This window comes from Propithecus coquereli, unplaced genomic scaffold, assembly GCF_000956105.1.
Source record: "Propithecus coquereli isolate 6110/MARCELLA unplaced genomic scaffold, Pcoq_1.0 Scaffold248, whole genome shotgun sequence".
In the NCBI taxonomy this organism is placed as follows: Eukaryota; Metazoa; Chordata; class Mammalia; order Primates; family Indriidae; genus Propithecus; species Propithecus coquereli.
The window spans coordinates 989,694-1,010,231 of record NW_012148041.1 but is presented as its reverse complement, the minus strand read 5'-3'; the positions used below and the strand labels follow the sequence as shown (position 1 = coordinate 1,010,231).

The 20,538-nt window shown below is 54.1% G+C and overlaps 1 protein-coding gene across 1 annotated transcript in view; it reads right to left on the bottom strand.

Annotated features, from left to right (window-relative positions):
• Nucleotides 1-20,538, bottom strand: part of ANKS1A (ankyrin repeat and sterile alpha motif domain containing 1A) — a 181,682-nt gene that overhangs the window by 10,662 nt on the left and 150,482 nt on the right. The window contains exon 14 of the mRNA XM_012646626.1: nt 16,081-16,187. Coding sequence (XP_012502080.1) covers nt 16,081-16,187 — 107 coding nt within the window. The remainder of the gene's footprint in view (nt 1-16,080; nt 16,188-20,538) is intronic.

The window sequence follows — 20,538 nt, the reverse complement described above, 5'->3', positions numbered from 1 at the left end:
TGCCCAATTTTTCTTATAGAGCTTCTCAGTTTTGTCAGGCTTGGAGAGATCTTCCCTCTCCAAGATTATTTTTAAAATTCTTCTACATTTTTCCCTGTAATTTTAGTTTCCCTTTTCACAATTAAATCTTCAATCCACCTGGAATTGATTTTGAAGTAAAGTCTAAGCGTCAGGATCCAGCCTGTTTTTTCCCAGGGAGCGAGCTGTCCATTTCTTGAGTGAGCTGCCTTTTCCCCACCAATCTGGAATCACCTCTGAGGTGTCTGAAATTCCTATGTGTGTCCGGGCCGCTTTCTGGGCCTCTTCTATTGAGGTGGGCATTACTTTACACGTGGAGAAGTTAAGGGACTCGGGCCAGCCCATGCAAACCGTTACCTGGTGGCCCCCCCTCTGTAGCAGAGCTGCAGTGACTGCTGGCCGCGGGGGCCTCCCCAGAGCCTGTGCTCAGTGACATGAACTGTCCAACAGAGGACACTGCCAGCCTTAAGCTCCACAGAGCCCCAAAGCCAGGCTGCCGGCACACCCCTCGCTGGGATTGAGGGAGGCCAGGGCACCACTCCAGGTCTGAGGCCAGCTCCTGAGTCAACCCCAAACGCACAGGTCACCACACAGGTTCTGCAGTCACCCTGGCACAAATGTAGTGTCTGCTCATGGGGGAGGCAGGGGAGGCAGCCACCTGCCAGGCATTCTACCTGATGAGGACACCTGAGTGAGAGGACTGATCTGAACCAACCTCGAACGTTCAAGTGGGAGTGAACGTCCGAGAGCAGCACCCCAGTCATTTCTGGAACTCCTACTGGAACCCCAGCATTTACTCATAAACCTTCCCCGTTTTCAGGGTAACACGAATGCCAAGCTGAAGGCTGATAGCCAGGAAAACCAGAGGCAGCTGGAGACAGGCCCTCCGTTAGCCAGACGCTGGTGACTAGGAGCGGGGACTGTATGCGGCTTCGAGCAAAGAGAGGTGAATGGAAACAAAACAAAGTATGACAGAAAGTAAAAGCAAACAGTTGCCAGAGCGTGTCCCAGGTATAGTCCAGGGTCCTCCCAATTCCCGAACTGGCCGTAGCTCCGTTCTGTGGGATTAGTTTGTGTGGTGACTACCTAGTACTACAAACCCTCAAAGGGTAAGAAAACCACACCCTCTTTACTCAGGCAGAAAGGGACCATGGCCTTTCAGAAACCTCTTCACAAGAAGGGTGGCAGGTGATAAAGGGACTTTCTAGTTTACCTTCCACCACACTAACTTTACTGAAAGCTCACTATATGTGCAAAGCCCTGTTCAGAGTTCTTGGTGAGTTAATAACTAGAAAGCTAATAAAGTAAAACAGTCCATTGGCCTAAGCATTTCAGTTAATAGAGATTTTCTTAGCTTTTAAAAAAGTCTCAGGCTGGGCATGGTGGCTCAGGCCTGTAATCCTAGCACTCTGGGAGGCTGAGGTGGGAGGATCACTTGAGGTCAGGAGTTCCAGACCAGCCTGAGAAAGAGCAAGACCCTGTCTTATGTCTTACTAAAAAGAGAAAAATTAGCTGGGTGTGGTGGCGCATGCCTGTAGTCCCAGCTACTTGTGAGGCTGAGGCAGGAGGATCGCTTGAGCCCAGGAGTTTGAGGTTGCTGTGAGCTAGGCTGACGCCATGGCACTCTAGCCGGGGTGACAGAGCAAGACTCTGTCTAAAAAAAAATAAAAGATAAAAAAAAGCCTCACACCTCCAAGTGAAATCTAAAACACACAACAAGTCTTCAGGCCTGGCCTGGTTTGGGTGCAGTCCCTGAGGAAGTGGAGACGGGGGTAGGTGTTTCTATTGCTCCCCACTTTGCAGATAAGAAAAAAGCTCTGCAAGTGGCAGAGCCAGGATGGCAGCCTGGTGGCTGGCTCCTGAGCCTGTGTTCTTGGCCACAGCCTGCTTTTGAGAGCTCAAGGGGAGAGGGTGGCAAGAAGTAGGTCTCAGGGTCATTGAGCTCTGGGCATAACAAGAATACCTGGGGCACCCTCTGCTGGGCTTTGTTGGGGAGGTGACATGGGACCTGTCCCAGGCTCACAACAAAGATGTGAGCCAGCAATGCTGGGTCCTAACCACGCCCTGGCACTGGGCTGGGGGCTTTACGTTCACTTGAAAAAATACTCCCCCTAAACCTTTGTGGTAGGAACCACCCACATTATACAGAAAGAAACGGAGGCTCAGAAAGCTAACTTGACTTATCCAAAGCCACAGAGCTAGTAAGTGGCAAAGGGACTGTTAACGCCCATCTAATGAACTCCAAGGTCATGGTCCAGGCTCCTCCTAGGTCTGCTGAGACAAGTGCGAAGCGTGGAAGGCGCAGGCAGCAGCCTGCCAGGAACGGGAGCAGGGCATCCGCTGCAGGTCCGGGGGCACAGCCCCGCCTGAGGGTGCGACCAACGCTGCCTCACCTCCTGCAGGACCACATCACTTGGCGTTTTGAACAAATGTCCCTCCCACAGAAGTCCCCTCCCCTCTACCTCTTCTCTACCTCTGGGGGAAGGGACAGTGTTTCTTTTTAACTGTACAGAATCCAATTCATATGCTGAGTGGGTCCCTAGGGACGTATTGCTGCTCATTTTGGAGGTGAGGGGATGGGACGGCGAAGGCCCGCAGTGAGGGAGGCAGGGGCAGGACGTGGGCCCTGGCCCTGAGCCACGGCCAGTCCTACTGGGGAGAAGCCAGCCTGGCCTGCGGGAGCTCAGTGAGGGGCAGGGTGAGTCCGCTGTGCGTGATGGGTGGCCCACACGGTTGCACCCGGTCGTTACTGGGGTCCCTCCTGGACCAGGCGCACTGGAGAACTGTCTGCTGTGGCAGCTGTAACTAATTTTGCTTTCCACTGGCTCAATCCACTGGAACGTTTTCTCCTTTGTACCAGCATCTGTCCCAGGGCTCTACCCATGGGCGAAGGTCGTAGCTTGAACCGTGCCCTGGAGGGCAGGGGGGAACACAGCGAGAACTGGCTAGAGGGGAGGGGTACAGCAAGACCCTCGCTCCTTTCTGCTCAGCTTTCTCTGCCTCTCTAGGGCTCTGAATAATCTCAGAGCGTCCTGACCATGTGATTTTGGGAGAAGGAATATGTCCGTCTGCCTGAAAGGCATCTCACTTAACATTCTGCTTAACTGCAGGTAAGGTCTTCATTCAACAAATAATGACAAAGGCCTAGACGGGGAACATCTGGGAGTGGTAGAGGACAGACAGGGCTGTTCTACGTTACTTGCTGAGGGTCACAAGGTTGTCCCGGCCCAGCCTCAGCCTCCTGCCTCCGTCCCCTCGGCACTGGTCTGTCCCAGCGTCTGGCCCTGTTGATGGGGCAGGGCAACGAGCAGGGTCTGTGGGAAGGCTCCACAAGGGCAGAGGCTTCTGTCTGTCTGCTGCCTACCTCACGCCGTGCCTGGCGTGCTGTCTGTGGAGGCGACAACAACTCCATCTTGGATGCCACTCTGCCATGTTAACTTCCGATTAACCCGTCCTGGGAGCACCTCTAGATTTCTGCTTTATCTAGTGTTACCGTAAGTCCTGTTTTTAGGTAGTCTCGCTTAGACTCTGCCTTTCTCCCAGGGGCCCACTCCAATTGCCCCCACATTCCTTCCCTGACGTACGTGAGCCCTCGGGCTGCTGGGCAGTGGCACAGGGACCCACAGTACCATCTCGTAGCCACCTGGACGTGGCTTCTGTTCGTAAGCCCCTATTAAATGTTTCTTTCTAAGAAACTGGATATGTCAGCCTCCTTCTTTGCCTCTCAGCTTCCTCAGACTTTGGGGGTAGGTCTGCACAGACCTGTCCACTGTGGAACTCTGTCCGTGCTCAGTAAATCTGCTGAATGACCAAGGAAACGTGTGGTTGGAGAGGACACCACTGACATAAAGAAAGAAAAGGCTGAACAGCTGAAGTCAATGCTGCTGACTTTACAATTTTGGTCTTTCTGAATCATTCCTGAGGGACTGGGATGAGGGCCGGTGTGAGGGAAAAGAAACAAAACTGTTCTTCCTTCTGCACGCACCCCACTCTCCATACCTCACTTCTGGACCACTCTGCCGTGGCCTGGAGGGGGCGGCAGAGCCCAGGAGGGCTTCACGGGAGGTGCTAAGTGGGCAAGGCCGAGAGACCAGTGGGCATGGAGGGGCGTCAAGCGCAGCGCAGCCCTGCGCACAGAACAGCAGTGCAGCCGAGGGACACCCCGGGGCAGGGACACCGGCAGGGGGAGCGCTGGGCTCACTCTGTAATGAGAGGAAGCTGAGGTTTGGCAAGAGAAGGAACTGCCTATGGCCACAGCCCTGTCCCAGCTAGATTCAGTTCACAGAGCTGCCTCTTTCCGAGTGCCAGTGAGAAGAACTGAAGCGAGGCGAGGCCAGCCACCTGAGCTTCGTCCTGCAGAGCGCTGTCCGGGGCCTGTCTGCAGGCACACGGGGCTCAGCAATCCCCTGGCAAAGGGGCCACTGTTAGGAAAGCTGATTTAAGACCCGGGACAATGATCCACAGGAGCTCAAACCCACGCCCATACCTGTGCTCTGCCCACCTCCCACAGCACAGGGTGGCACCCGGGACAAGGAAGGACACGGCAGTGGCTGATGAGCCTGGCCAGGGAGAAGCAAGGTCTCTTGTCTGACCCATCGCTAAGATCCAAGGCCACGGGGTATTTCAGCCTCTCCTAGAGACAGACAAGCCCTCTGCCAGGGGATGCTTAGTGGACCCCTGGCACCACACTGGAGGGCTCTTTTTCTGGTGATCTGAATACCAGCAAACTGTAAAGTCAGCTGGGATCTCCTGGGGCTGGCCAATCCCACCCCTCCACTCCACCAGCTGGGACTCTAGGACCCAACAGGTGGGCAGCGTGGCTAAGTCCCAAAGCCCAAACCCTCCAACGTGCTCAACCTCCAGCCCTTGCTAGAAAGCAATCCAGAGTGAAGGGCAAGGCTGCCAGGTGCCAGGGGAGAGGCTGCCATTGCCTATAGATTTTTCATTTATTTGAGACAGGATCTCTCTCTGTTGCCCAGGCTGGAGTGCAGTGGTGCCATCATAGTTCACTGTAACCTTAAACTCCTGGCCTCAAGTGATCCTCCCACCCTGGCCTCCCAAAGTGATGGGATTACAGGTGTGAGCCACTGTGTCCAGCCCTGTAGAGATGTTTAAGAGTGCATGTGGCACAAGTGATTTTTGGCCAACAATTGAAGTCACTGCCCTGGGAGAGCCAAGGAAAACTCCAAGCCCATATTGGTTTGTCTGGAATAGAGTGTCCCCTCCTTGACAAGAAGGGCAGAGGTCAGGGGGTGTCCTTGGCCAGCTCCAGCCTATGGGTATCCTCAATGGTCTACACTGACAAACAAGTCAGGGGCTCTGAAACAGTCATCCAAGGGAGATAATGTCAAGGGCAGTACTGTCCCCAAGGTATAGGGCAAAAAATAATATATATATATGAATATATAAAATTAAAATAAATGTCAAGGGCAGAAGTGTCTCATTAGTGCCCATCCACCTACGCTCACCCCATACAGGTCCTTCTCTGCAGTCAAAAGCCACACGATGCCTCTAAAAGAGAAGGTGGTGGGAGAGAAAACATGGTGTGGCAGCTGTGATTGTCATGACCCCCTGTACAGCAAAGATCTGGTTCTGCTCCCTCAGTTGGAGATGCACTCCCAGTTAGAACCTCTCTTCGGTTTAGATGAGTCAGGGCACTGTTTCCAGAAAGCCCATTAAAGTAAAGGCACAAGCCTACCGCCCCACCCCCACCCCAGAGCTACGCAGGTCAGAGGTCACTGTGGTCAAGCTCTCCTGGACTCCCCAAGGCAGGCAGGGCTGGGTCCCCACACATAGCATTCTGGACAAATCTTTATGCTTGCTTACACTGTGGCTGCTGTCTGTCCCCTCGAGGAGATGGCGTTCCCCTTCCACCTGCTTCCCTCTGCCCAGGAGCCAGGAGTTGACATGAGCCAAAAGACTGCTCCAGGGCCCATTAGTAGTTGTGATGGTCACAAAACAACAATCGGACTTGATACATACTGACACCGTGCTTCTGAATATACGTTTGAGCACTAAGTGCACACTTCTAATCTGCAAGGTTCAACAAAAATCTAATAAACTCACTTCAGCGATAACAATGTATCTAAACATAGCATTTTCCTTTCAAAGCCAAATTACAAAGTTTTCCAAACTGGAACAGTTTTGAAACTGCCAATGATCAAAATGTCAATGGCTACTCTAGCATCAGACCTTTGCCCAAACCAGGCCACTGGACACCGACAGCAGAGTGATTCTGACGGCCAGAGAAGTGCCGGCCTGGACTCTGGCTTCAGACTTTACACTCGGCCCACCATGCCCCCAGCCTAACTTCCACGTTCGGCTTGCCTCTCTTCTCAGTCACGCGGGCCTTTCCCTGCCTGCCATCGCTCACCGGAAAGCAAAGGGTGCAATCTCTCCATGGGGAGAAAGATAGACCGAGCTGTGGTCCTGCACCCACAAGGAGCTTCCCCCGCAGCCCTCTCCCTGCATTGCCCATTCCGTTCTGTGTCTCAAGGAGCAGGACACCTTGGGACAGGCCAGTTACGAGAAAATGCAGATTAAGGCCACAAGAGCTGATTCCTCCAATCAAGGGTAGGGACAGCGGGAGGATGAGGGAAGAGCTGCGCAGGGGAAGGAGTCACATCCATGGCTGGACTGACTTGTGGGGCCCGCCTGCTGCAGGGAGGAGCGGGGGCAAGGGGCCCTTCTCCCCAGAGCTTGCCTGCACGGGCTGGTCCAACGTGACATCCTGGCTATCTCTGCCTTCAAGAATGTGGTAGATTTCCAATGGGCTCCTTCCCTATCTCTTCCCCACATTACAATATTCTTTCTCTGAGAACAAAAGGCATACAAGTTTATTGTAGAAAATTTTGAAACTAAAGAAAGCACAAAGAAAAATGTAAACGACATCTGTAAATGTATTACCTCAGGGGAAAGAGAAGTCTACCATTCTGATGTATTTTTCTAAGTGTATTGATTTTCTTAAAAAAGTAAGATTGGGGCCAGGGGCGGCTTGTGTCTGTAATCCCAGCACTTTGAGAGGCCAGGGAGGACTGCTTGGGGCTAAGAGTTTGAGATCAGCCTGGGCAACACAGTGAGATCCTATCTCTACAAAAATTTTTTTAAAAAATTAGGCATGGTGATGCGTGTCTATAGTCCCTGCTGCTTGGGAGGCTGAGGCAGAAGGATCAGTTGAGCCCAGGAGTTCGAGGTTACAGTGAGCTAAGTTCACACCACTGCACTCCAGCCTGGGTGACAGAGCAAGACCCTGTCTCCAAAAAAAAAAAAAAAGGAAGATTGGGATCACTTCCACCATTTTGATATATTTCTCTACTTTTATTTTTAAAAATTTTTAGCAAAACTGGGATTGTAGTATGAATATATATAGTTTTTTAACCTGCTTTTTCCACATATCCATATATTACATGGGACTATTTCCCCATACTTAACTGTTCTTTATGAATATCTGCAGCGACTGCACACTCTCTAGCACTCTCGTAATTTAACCTGCCTCTGGATGTCGAGGCTTCCTCCAGTCGTTGCTGATGCCGGCAGCTGCCCCTGCAGGCAGTTTCTGCAGTCCCCAAAACGTGCTACTCGGCACAGTCATCTGGGGTGCAGGGCACTACACACAGACCAGGGGCCGGGCATGGTGGCGCATGCCTGTAGTCCTAGCACTCTGGGAGGCTGAGGCAGGATAGCTTGAGCCCAGGAACTTGAAGTTGCAGTGAGCTATGATGACACCACTGCACACTCTAGCCGGGGTAAAAGAGCGAGACTGTCTCAAACACAAACAAAAACAAAACAAAACAAAACAAATAAAACAAATAAAAAAACAGACCAGGTCCTGGGTCTCAGCCAGGACCAACTTCTGAGGCTGGGGTGTTAATGGCCACACGTGTGCCCTCTTGGGTGGACAGAGAAAAGCAGAGTGCCCTCTTCTTCCCAACCCAGAGTGCCGGGCCAGGTGGAGCAGGGAGAAGCCGAGGAGAAGGGACAGAGGCAAGGAGGAGGGGCAGGGCTCTCTGACACTCAACGCTCTGGCCCCCAGGGCTTAACAGTGACGGAAACAGAGGCCGAGCACCCTGCAGCACACCTGCATTCACCGCCCAGGAGCGAGGGCTTTCCCAGTGCCAATGCAAGGCAGCTGTGGCAGAAAGGAAAGAGAACTGGGTTCCAATCCTGCGCTAGCTGTTCAGCCTCTTAGGAAGTCAAGACCTGCTAACAGGAATGAAACCATCTGCCTTGTGGGGTTAAATACCGAATGTCACGGTGCCATGCATAGACCTGCTGGCAGGAATCGGGTGCTGAATGATGCTCTTGTGTTTGCTCACCTGCTCACTGCTGCCTAGCCGAGCCCACCTTTGCTTCTTCAGGGGCCCTGTGACAGAACTTCCCAAAGTGGCCCCAAACATGCCCTTCCCTCGCCTCAGGGCTGGCGCCAGGAGCACCCAGCCTGACCCACAGTACCCGGCATCCCTGCACCCAGCCCAGGTCTCACCTCAACAGAGAAAACTTATGTAGTGGTGACAGCCACCAGGAAGAAGCAAAAGTGTTACCTACTCCTAGTTCCTCGCCTTGACAGGCGGCTTTTGGAGGCCCTGTTCACTTGCCACGTCATGAGAAGGGCTCTCATGGATGGACACCACAGCACAAGGGCGTGGGAAACTCTTCCCAGCTTCACGAAAGCACCGCCTCTCTGACCCGTTCTCTCTTGGGGCAGACACGCAACCCTCCCGCTCACCTCCTGCCCATCATCCTGAAACGCCTTCCTCTGAGGTCTTGGCTGAGGTCAAGGTGCCACAGTCACCCCCAAATCAGCAGTGTAGGTTTGCAGGGCCCAAGTCAGCCTGGTGAAAGGGCCTGGTCCCAAGACCACCCAAAACAGCATTACCTCTTGGATCTGAGGACCAAAAGCAGAGACAAACCAACCTCTGCTTCCTGCAGGGAAAGACCGCGCTTGCCTGCTCTGTTTCAGAGAAAAATGCCACCCTACCTGCTCATACACACAGGAAGGGCTGGCTTCCATCTCTGACATGATGCGTCACCCACATAACAACGCGTCTCCTTTGGAGCTTATGCCCCCATGAAGTAAGCAGGTCAAATGAGATCCCCTGTGGCAGGATGCACAGGGAGGCAGAGTAACCTGCGCAAAGTCACACAGGCGGGACCTGGAGGAGAATCCAGGTGTCCTGACTCCTGGGTCAGTTCCCTTTGCCTCTAAGTAGAATCCTGACTTTTCTCTTGAGCTTTCCGCATCCAGATTACTTAACTGTGACCTCCGCTCCCAGCTTCACAGACAGCGTGCCACCATGGGCCAGGCTGCAGTGGTGGCCGCACAGGCCAGAAGGGTGTCAGTGGGCCCCTAGGCCAGTGCAGAGCTTCCCGTGTCCGACTGCCTACCAGCCAGCACCTTTCCCAGCCTTTTGTACGATGGCTCCCAACACTGAGTGGGTAGACGGATGGGCTGCCTCCGCCAGACCACCCGCTAGTGATGCTCTCGCCCAGCCTGACCGGCCCCTGCACCAGGCTCCGACCCTGTGGGGCCATGCTGGGCAGGAGGCAGAGCCTTCCTGGGACAGGGGTGTGGGGACTAGGCTGGGAGGCCAGAGTGCCACTTCAAGCCCAGGGGACCCGGCTTCCAGTCTTGGCTCCCATCTGCTAGAGGAGCAACGTAGGCAAATTACTATCTATATCCAAGGGCCCTGAATCCGGTCTCCATGGACCACCCCCAGAGGGGCTTCAGGGTTGCCTGCAAACCCCTGAATTATAAATGACATTTGGTATGTTAGGAGGTCCACGGCTTTGACAGACATACAGGCCCCACTGTCCTGGCCCTGGGCTTCACGTTCTGCACATTCTGTGTAATGAGGGGGTTTGGCCAAGTGACTACGGATATTGTGAGATGCTAGGGAAGACACCTCTGCTGCCACTGACACCAAGATGTCAGCAATCGGAAGTGACAGAACAGGATCTGTCAGCCAGTCCAATTCCATCTTAAAGTGCAGTCGGTCAAATTAGCAGACGTGAAAACAGGTGTTCAAAAAAGTTCTCAGATTTCTTTCTGCTATACAGGGGACTGCAGGAGGCCAGAGCAGTACCTGGGGCCATCAGAGCTGGGCTCCTGACTAATTCCGGTTGCTGTTACCCTGAACACCTGCACTGGCTGGGAGTCTGCGCCCTTGTCTCAAGGTAAAAGGGCTGCCCTTGGCCAGGCTCCCGAGATTAAGGGAGGGCCTGGCAGGCCCCTGGCAGCATCAACCGCTGGGATACGGAGGAGTAAAGTTCTTAAGTGACCTCAGAACTTAGCTAGTCCAGGTGGCAGGACCCACGCTGTCTGAGAGTGTCCCTCTCCAGGCCCCGCTCCCCGCTCCAGCAGGCCGTCCTTCAGCTGGGCACGGACAATTCCAACACGGTAGTCGGCTCATAAAGTGCTGTGCAGACAGACAGCAGGGCCAAGGCTGGCAGAGGGGACGTCTTGGCACTGACCATTCTGACAGTGGCACTGGGTGGCACCTCGCTCAGGCTGGTAGTGGCCCCTTGGGCCTGGGACAGAAGGCGGCAAAGGGAGGGACATCCAAGGAGGGGCTGAGGAGGCAGGATGGGACAGGGAAGGAAAGCAAGGCCACCAGCCCCACTGTGTGTGTGAAGCTGGCCTACGGGGCTGGGGAGTGAGGAGCAATTATGGGGGACAGAGAACCTCAGGGGCTTGGGGACCTAGCTGCAAAGTTTCATAGAAGCCAACAAAGGACCTGGTGGCCCAGCTTATGCCTTTCGGCCCCATCTGTGCGAGCCCCTCTTCACCTGCCATCTCCCTCCCACACGTGGGAAGGCACCGGCCGGCCTTAGAAACAGGAGAATAGTGGGGCCTACCTGCCACGCGGCAGGAGCCTGCGGAGACAGGACTGACGGAGGAGCAGGTGGCCCCCCCTCTGGCTGGAGGCAGCAAGGGCCTTGCCCACTTGGGTTTCCGACCCACCGAGACTGCTGCCGGACTCATGTCCATTTTTCATTTATCCACCCCCAGCCACGACCGCCTGCTGCACTCAGGCTCCTACCCACGCCCTGAACCCCACGGTGTGCCTCCATTCCAGGGGCCCAAACTGGAGACCCGCCCCCCTCACACCAGGGCTCAGAGCCCTTGGGGCTCCCCCACAAGAGGCTTTCGAGGCCCCGGAGTCAGGCCCAGCCCACTTTTCCCACCTTGCCAGGGCCCTACCTTCACTACCTCCAGCGCCTCCTCACTCTCCAGGGATGGGCCAGGCCCCCTCCCGCCTGCCCTCTGCTGGTGACCTTGCAAGTCCCACAGCCTCAATGAAACCCCCAGGACAGAGAACGGGACCCAGAGGTTCAAAGTTGCACATTTGGGGCAAGCGTCCCGGCGGCACCCTTGGGCAGAGCCTCCACACTCCGCCCTGCGGTCAGGCGCTGTCCTCCCTCTGTGCGGGGCGCTCGCTGGCCTCGCTTCGCACTTACACTGGGCTGGTCTATCGTTTTTACGGCTTGATGTGCTTTGTTTTCCCAGCTGGACCATAAAGTTCCCCAAAACATCTACATTATTTGCTTTTCTGATTTCACATCTATCCACAGTAGGAAATGGAAAAAATCCATTATGCTCCAAGAAGGAAAACGAAGGTACCTCACGTCTTCCTGAGATGAGCACCGAAAACACCTGGCTCACTCGCAGCACCTCCTATGCATAGGTGTTTTCTTCTTCAAAAATCAAGATCATATTGCATGAACTTTTGTCTTGCTTTTCTTCAATCAACGCTGCAAGGTGAACATTTCTCCACATCAGAAATTCCCTAAAAACTTGTTTTTTGCCAGGCACAGCAGCTCAAGTCTGTAACCCCACCTATTCGAGAGGCTGAGGCAGGAGGATTGCTGAGGCTAGGAGTTTCACACCAGCCTGCTCAACATACGAGACCCCAACTCTAAACAAACAAACCAAACACATATGTATGTATTTTTAGAGACGGGATCTCTCTCTGTCACTGAAGTGCAGTGGTGTGATCATAGCTCACTGTAGCCTTGAACTCCTGGGCCCAAGCGATACTCTCGCCTTGGCCTCTCAAGTAGCTAGGACTACAAAGTGCACACCACCATGCCCAGCTAATTTTTAAATTTTTTTGTAGAGATAAGGTCTTGCTGTATTGCCCAGGCTGGTCTTGAACTCCTGGCCTCAAGTGATCCTCCCACCTCGGCCTCCCAAAATGCTGGGATTACAGGTGTGAGCCACCGTGCCTAGCCAGCCAAAACATGTTTTTTAACGTCTGCCATGGCACTCCAGCATCAGGACCACTATCGTTTATTTAATCAATACTTCTGTGAGGAAGGGAGGTCAGGTTGAGTCTTCAGATACCAAGGCCTACACTGGCATACTTGGAGCTACACATTTGCCAACCAGTAATTACCTTCCTTGCATGCTGACTAAATGCATTTCCTCCCTTCTCCTAAGAAAGCTCATTTCCTGTGGACAAGATTTGCGGTGCAAATGGAACTGGCTATGACGCGGGAGCCAGTGCAGTGGGCTGGCCGGCAGATGTGTGAGCCACATTCCCCTCCCTGCCTGTCTCCCTAGTCCGGTGTCAGTCCCGTCAGCCTAGGGAGCATCTGGCAGCCCCCACTGCCCTGGCCCCTCCAGATTAAAGGCCCTTTCTGCCTGCAGGCAAGAGAGTAGGGGTCAAGTTCACGCTGCAATGCTGGCTGGTGAAGCCCAGTCATCACGTCAGAGGAGGAAGCGCCCAGCGTAAGAGGATGTGGCGTCTCAGCAAGACAGGACCCAGGAGGTCTTCAATTTTCAGAACGGCTTAAATGTGTTCTGTGTGGTCCCAAAAGGTAAACCTGGGACCAAAGACAGAAGCTACAAACAAACAGATTTTGACTCCCACAAAAAGAATGGAGAGAAGGCAGAGGAGGGCCAAAAACCCACCTAATGGGTACAACGAACACTATCTTGGTCATGGGCACACCTGTAGCCATGACTTGAGCATTGCAAAAGCAATCCATGTAACCAAAAACATCTGTACCCCCTCAATTATTTTGAAATTAAAAAAAAAAAAAAAAAAAAGCAAGCTTGAAATGAGCCGGAGCAATGCAAGGAATGGATTTAGCGAATCCCTCGTCACTTAGCACCACCATGGCAGAAAATATCCGGAAGGGATTCAGACAGAAAGGACGATTAGATCACATGATGTTAAAGTCCCTTGCACCCTGGGAGGGAGCCGGGTAGCACCCACATGTGCCCTGCACTCCTCTCCAACAACTCACAGGACCCTGCCGTACGGAAATCCCACAGCAGCACCTTGGCTGTGGAACGGCCTCTCCTGATGTTCCAAACACATCCCACGCCTGGCTTCCTGGGAATTACTTGTGCATCTTGTAGAAGAGTCTCCAGGGCATTTCAGAACCAAGGGAAACATTTGTAGCCTATTGAAAACCAAACCGCGTGGGGATATACTGTAGCTAATGTGATATAAATTATACCTCACGCAACAACGGAATGTTTCAATAACAGAAATGCTCCCCTTCGTGTGTTTTCTTCTTTTTCTTTTCTGGTTGCTAGAACATAATTAGACTCACAGCACATCTGGCCATTCACCTGCAATTACCCAACATGCTGTGCAGGCCACTCTAGGTATTTGAAGTGACATGCTCAACCGAGGTGTACTCAGTGTGCCTTCTTGTACAGACCACACCTGCTGGCCACCAGCCATAATGGAGAAAGCCCCTGGAAGGACTGAGTTGCTGGCAGAGATGCCCTGTGCCGTGCGTGGACTTTTGGCCCATGCCACACTTCCCCAAATGCCCGCGCAGCTGCACTCTGGTCTGGGAGCCCAGGCCGAGGCAGTGCAATAGTTCTAAGGCGCCTTGGAGTGGGAACCTTACCCTTTCCAAAATCAGCAGAAGGGGAGAGAAGTCAAGAGCTCAGCCTCTAAAGCATCAGAGTCCAGAGAGGGGAGAGTCTGTGGTCTAAGACCACCTACCTGCCGACCTGGTGGCCAGTCTGATGAAGGGGTGAGCTAAGAGCCAGAGGGCACCCTGGATCCCCACCCACTCCCTGAGCCCCCACCTCCATCCCGGGTGTGTCCTCCTTCCCCAAGGAATGTGGTGAGTCAGGGGTTAGGTCCCAAGAACTATAAATATACTCAGTTTAACTTTTAAAAAGAAAGAAAAATAAATCACTATTTTAAAACTTGAGGTTCTTTAAAGCTGAAAAATAACTGCCCCAAGGCTAGCTTTGGAAGAGGGGTTTGTTGCAGAGTTCACTGTCTGCCCTGGAGACGGAGGTGGCTCTAGCAGGGGGGTGGTTATCCCAGCCAGTGTCCCTCCTGGAAGCCTCAAGCCAGCTCATGGGCAGGCTGCTATCCAGAAGTCTCTGGGTCAACTCCTCAAACACAACCGTCAGTGGGAAACCCATGGAGCCCCCACTGGAGAACAGAGGGCGGGCAGTGACAGCTCTGTGCTCACTCTGACCCCTGCCCCCAACTGACACACAGAGCAGGATGGGCACAGGTTAGGGAGATCCACTTCAGAGAAAGCGGCAACCCAGCATCCACTCAGGCCCACGTGTCCAGGGACTGGGAGAGCAAGAAACAGGCCTTCAGGATGCAAGGAGGAGCAGGGCGGGCAGGGTCTGCTAGATGAACCCAAACCTTGCTTCTATAAGGACGCGAGTAAGAAGGTGACCTAAAGCACACAGGTGGCTCTATCTGCTCCCTGTGCAGCACTGTGGTCAAAGTACGACCCCCAAACCCAAAGCTCCAGATGCACTTTCCACCCTGCCAACTACTGGCCATGTGACCCCACGCAAGCCACGAAACCACTCTAATCTCATTTCCTTCATCTGGAAAACAGAGATGATAACATCAGCACACAACCTCAGGGGTGCTGGGAAGATTCGATGAGCTGATTCCTACAAACCACTAAGAATGGCGCCCAGCACAGTGAGCACCAGTAAGTGCCAGCTACCACGGGTGTTACCGCAACATCAAATGCCTGCTCCTAGGGGCCCGTGCTGGCTGTGAGATGAGCCGAAGCCCTTGGCTCAGCCACTGCCTGGCTGTGCTGCCACTGCCCAGCCCAAACGTATGCAAGGTCTTCCAGGAGAGAGACAGTGACAGGCACCCTGCTCTGAGTCACTTTCTGGAATGACAGAGGGAACACTGGACCCTAAGCCCAGGGTCCTAGCTGGGTCTCTACTCCACAGGGAGCCAGAGGAAAGACACCTTAGTTTTTCTTTTTCTTTCTTTCTTTCTTTTTTTTTCAAACCCCTGGCATTTTGTAAGAGAGTACAGAAAAGCAACCAAGGCCAGGTGCAGTGGCTCACACCTGTAATCCCAGCACTTTGGGACGCTAAGGCGAGAGGATCACTTGAGGCCAGGAGTTCAAGACCTGCCTGGACAAGATAGTGAGATCCCCATGTCTACAAACAAAAAAGAAAAGAAAAAAGAAAAGCAACCAATCCTCCAAACCACCACTCAGCCTCTCTGGGCCATCTCTGAGGCCACAGGTGTATGGGGCTGTGCAGCTCTGGCCTCCACTGCAGGCACTTGGCCTTGGCTGGGCAGGGAAGAGGCCTTTCTGCCAGAGACAAGGCTCCCTGCTTCAGTGACAACTCACTTGACTACAAAGTTCTGGGAAATAAAGGAAACTCCTGGCATCTGGCCTTAATGGGATCTGGAGTCACAACAGGGCACTTGGCGTCCTGGCCACCAAAACTCCTGGCGTCTGGCTCAGAGCAAGCTGTCCTGATGCCTCACTGTACAGCATAGGGTCTGAGGCCTGAAAGGGAGACCAGAGAGGGGGCAAAGGTCTGACTCAGGGCCTTCCTTCCCACAGTGCAGACCTGCACAGAGCTCCCCCTCCAGAACCGTTTCAGGGGCAGAGGGAGAGGGAGGCAGGGTTTGGAAAGGCACACAATGCTCCACTGACTTCCCGGTATCTGAGTAACCTCAGTTAGCTCTTCCCTGGGACTTGGGTGTACGTACTGTGGCACACTCCAGCGGACCAGAGGGAGGCCAGGGAGGCGCACTTCCGCTGAGCAGCGCCCAGCTGCAGAGGAGGCCCGTAGGCACTTACCAGGAAGCGGACATCGTCAAAGCCATTCAGAAGCAACTTGCTCTCATATTGCTGCAGCCCAATCGACTCCAGCCACTCCCCCACGCTCTGCTCCAGCGTCCGCGAACCTGACGAGAGAGGAATCGGCAGACGCTTGAAAAGGGAAAAACCATTAAGGCGGTAGCAGCGGCACTCAGAGGAGGACAGATGGCATTGCCACATCATAGTCATTACCATAAAGCAGCCAAACTATATACAAGAGACCAGAGAGCAGCGGACACGCAGCTCCTCTTCTGTGTACAGGCCAAGGACAGGACTGCCTGGTGCTGTCCACTCCCGGCCCAGCCGCGGGTGGCTGCCGCCCACTCACACCCCCTTGGTCGGAGCTGCTCCAGGGCCGCGGTGGCACATGCACGATCTCTGCCCACAGGTCGGGGGGAAGCCAACCCCCGCCAGTCTCTGGGTCAACTCCTCATCAGCGTTCACACTGAGGCATTTCAGAAAGTCTGTTCCCACAGGCGCTAGGGGCCGGGGGAGTGCCTAAGTGCCTGCCAGCCCGCCGCTCCTCATCCATGCAGCGTTGGGAGCCCCTGCGGGGCCGTGCTGAGGGGCAGCTCTGCGACCTTGCAGCATACACCAGTCAGGAGAGGGCACGCATCTCCATGCAGCTGAGGGACACAGGCACACACCGAGGACTCCGGGAGGGAAGCAGCGGCGGCTGTTCACGGGGCCCTAGCACATGCAACACAAGCAGCACAGAACACGGCAGGGGAGAAAAGAGACTTTTACTTGTTTTCCCCCAGCAGTCCCGGAATAAGCAAACCATGGCCACGGGCCCTTTGTGCTCAGAGGCTCAAGACAGCAAGGAACGAAGTGGGGAGCATGGGCCAGAGCTCGGGGGTCGGGCTCAGGTGTGGCTCTGCTGGGGCAGCAGTATCGCATTCCGCCGGGCTGCGTGGCCAGCGGGCCAGGAGCCCAGTCACGGCTAGACAGTGGCGGTCAGCGAGCAGGGCGTCTCCGGGGCCGGCGTGCTGTTGGAAGTGCTGCCTTCCCAGGCTGGGCTGGTGTTCGGGGGCTGGGCGTTCATTTTCCTCTTCCGATAGTGGCCGTCCCTGTGACCTGCCTGCCTCCTTAGGGGGGAAGCAGGCAGGCAAATTCAGTTCTTGGCTAAAGAAGACAAAATCCAGCCAGATACCACAGAGAAAGGAAGTGCTCTCCTGTCAGATGAGCCATGGAAGCTTGAGTCTGTTCACATTCAGCGCTGTGCTCCTTGGCTGAGGGACAAAGACAGCAACAGTCTTCCCAGGTCTCCAGGTCTCAGTGTTCTCCTCTCAGGATGAGTGGGGAAGGGGGGACAATCATCTGCTATGCTCCTCGGTCGGGACAGGGATCGTGGTGGTGCAGGGAGGACAAAAGTTCAGCTCTTCCTGGCAGACCTTGGAGGTTCTAAACTGAATGCCTTAAACCCCACCTACTTAGCCAGTTCTCATGGGCAAGAACAGAAAAAAGAAGGAAAAAAGAGAAAGGCAGGAAAGAGAAGTACAAAGGAAAAAAAAAGAAGAAGCAACTATAAAAACATCACCTCCAGCGAACTCTTGACACGGTGAGAGTCATTCTGCCGTTCCCAGGTACCGCCTGCCCCTCAGAGCTGGACAATGCCAACTTACTCGTTTATCTAAGAGACCCTGGTGCCCAAATGTGCCAGCCTCCACCCCTCTCCTCTGCAGCACAGACGGTGGTCAGGGACCTGGGTGGCCTTCCGGACGCACGCTGCAGCAGAGCTCCAAGATGCCGAGTCTGGGCGATACACGCGCTCCCCTGCCCTTGAATGGGAAAGTCTGCTCCAGGAACCTAAGAGGCAGGCTCCTGTGCGCCCATGAAGTCAAGTGTTCCTGGCTGCTGATTCATTCCTGCTCACGATCCCCCAGCCGGGCAGCTGTGATCCTCCCTGCCGCCGGTGGATGTGTGCGCTCACAGAGCTGCAGCAGAGTGCTTTGTCTAAAGGCTTCTGGGCTCCACGCTGCCTGCTGCCGGCTCTACAGTCCTTGCTCACTCTCAAGTCTGGCCCTCCCCTTCCTCCCCTCCCCATCCTCCCCCCTTCCAAGCTCAGAAAAATACATCAGGGATCGGACATCACATCAGAGCAGAAGCTGCTGCTGCTCTTGCCGCTGAGGGAGAAGGAGACAGCAGCTGTAGCATCAGAGCTAAATGACAGATTTCCCAATATCTGATGTTGGCTGATACAAATGCATACGAAAGGTAGAGATGTGAAACTTTACCTCCAGCTCAAGGGCCTGGAAACAGCTTATCAGGAAGAATAGAGAGGGAGCACCCCTATGGCTGTGACCAACAGTTTCTAGGACAGCCAGGAGAAGGGAGAGAGGGTGCAGCCCACACAGGTAAGTGACCCCTCCACTCACCACTTCAGGAACCATCATGCTTCTCCATCACAAAAACAGGCAATGAAATGAGGCTGCTACACCCGATAGGCGGGCAGACCAAAAGACCTGGGACAGATTTCTCTTTGGGCCTGTTAGAGCCTGGGGCGGGGAGCACCATGCCCAGAGCCCGCATCTGGAGGATCAACAGCCAAGGACAGGGGTGACTAGGACAAAATCCCAAGTACAGCTGCACAGGGACTATAAAGGTAACGTGTGTACAGAGACAAAAATCCAGGAAACACACGTCACCCTCTCAATTTGCTGGGAGATACCTGCACCCCACCAGGCTCCAGACGGGCACTGGCAGAGAGGGCTCTGTGTACAGGGAGATCAAGCCCCAGGAGGATCTTGCATTTCACAGCTGGTCAACACCTAAAATGAGCTGGCTTCAGCAAAGAAAGCCAAGCAAGTTCTCGTCTGCTTGACAGAGCCTGCCTTTGCTGAAAGGAGCCAAAGTGGCCTGGCCAGGGGGGAAGGCTCACCTCCCTGGACTGCTGAGAGTGGGAGGTGGCCGAAGGGTGAGTTGGCTGTAAAACACATCTGTTGGGGATTTAGGTAGCTAGATCCAGGGCTGGCAGCCCAGGAGCCCATGGCCCCCAGACAGGACTAGGACTCCAATGCTGTGGTCTGGCCTTTTGGTGGGGACCCTCTGAAAACCAGTCGTGCTGACAAGCTCAGGCTTGGTGCAGCAGGGCCTGCTGGAGGGGGCTGCCAATCCCAGAGCCCAGGTCTTTTCTCCCCAATTCTGAAATCCAGGGACAATCTGAACCCCGATATTGAGCAATCAAAATATACAGTGATTCTATTTTGGTCTGAGCTGAAGATGGTGTTCACTGAGGTCCTGGGGAAAGCCCCCCTCCGGCCCATCAGACAGATTCACTGGCAGGTCTGAGTCCACCCTCTCCGTGCTTCGCGGCCTGGCAGTGGTACAGACGCCACGGGCTGGGGCTCTGCAGCATGGAGGATGCAGATTCCGTTTAGGTGGCCCCTGCATGTGCCCACTCTTGACTTTCCTAAGCTGAGGTATGGTGGATGGTTCAACAAAATGAATACTGTGTGTTGGGGTCTAGAAACCCAGGGGTATAGACAGACTGCCTCTCGCCACTCACACGGGCTCATGGGGGGCAAAACCTGGGGGGTGGGGCCACAGTGGCAAGGGAAGAGCTCATTGTTAACACTTCCAAGGAGAAGGGCTCTTCCCGAGGTGCTGCCACATGTCTTGATTTACCAAATCCAAGATGGAATGGCCTGCTTCTGACTCAAAGCTCTCAAGCATATGCAAGTGATGTTGGCTCCTGCTCTGTGGACATAGAGGGGGACAGGAAAGCAGAACATGGCCTCAATTGAACTGATTGCCATTGATCCCATCCCCGACTGTCCCCAAAGCTCAGCTTTGAAAATGGCAACCGTGTTTGTCTTAGTCCTGAGCATCTACTCCCAAAAAGCACTTGGCCCTTGGAAAAAAGCCTGCAAACTGCAACAGAGTGTGAGATCACTCGACTGAGTCTAAGCAGCTGCCTGGAAACAGATCCACAAACTCTTAGCCAGAAGAGTCTCCTCTGCAGACTTCCCCACAATCCAAGACTGACAGGGATGGACCAAACCCAGCTCAGCCCGCTCTGCTAGAACCAGGGAAATACGCTGCTGGAGGGGCAGTGGCTCCAGGAGCCAAGACTGAAAACCAGTGGGGGGAGAGAGCCATGGAGCAGAAGCCCCTGCTCTCTAGGTTTCTCGATACGAGTAAGTAATGACTTCATGGGCAAAAGTGAGCTTAGCTACTATTTATTGAGCACCTCTTTAGCTCAAATATTTGAATATATTACTCATTCACAACAAACTTATGAGGTTGGTACTATTATCCAAACGTTGTGGATGGAGAACTGGGGGGTCGGGGGGTTGGTCAGAGACATGTACGTATCTAGAGCCAGGGTGTGAATGGAGGGTTGTGAGGCTCCAGAGCCCAGGCTCCCCACTAAGCCCACCATGGCCTCAGTAGCTCCTCTCTCCCTGATGTGCACACTCAAGCCCACCCATCAGA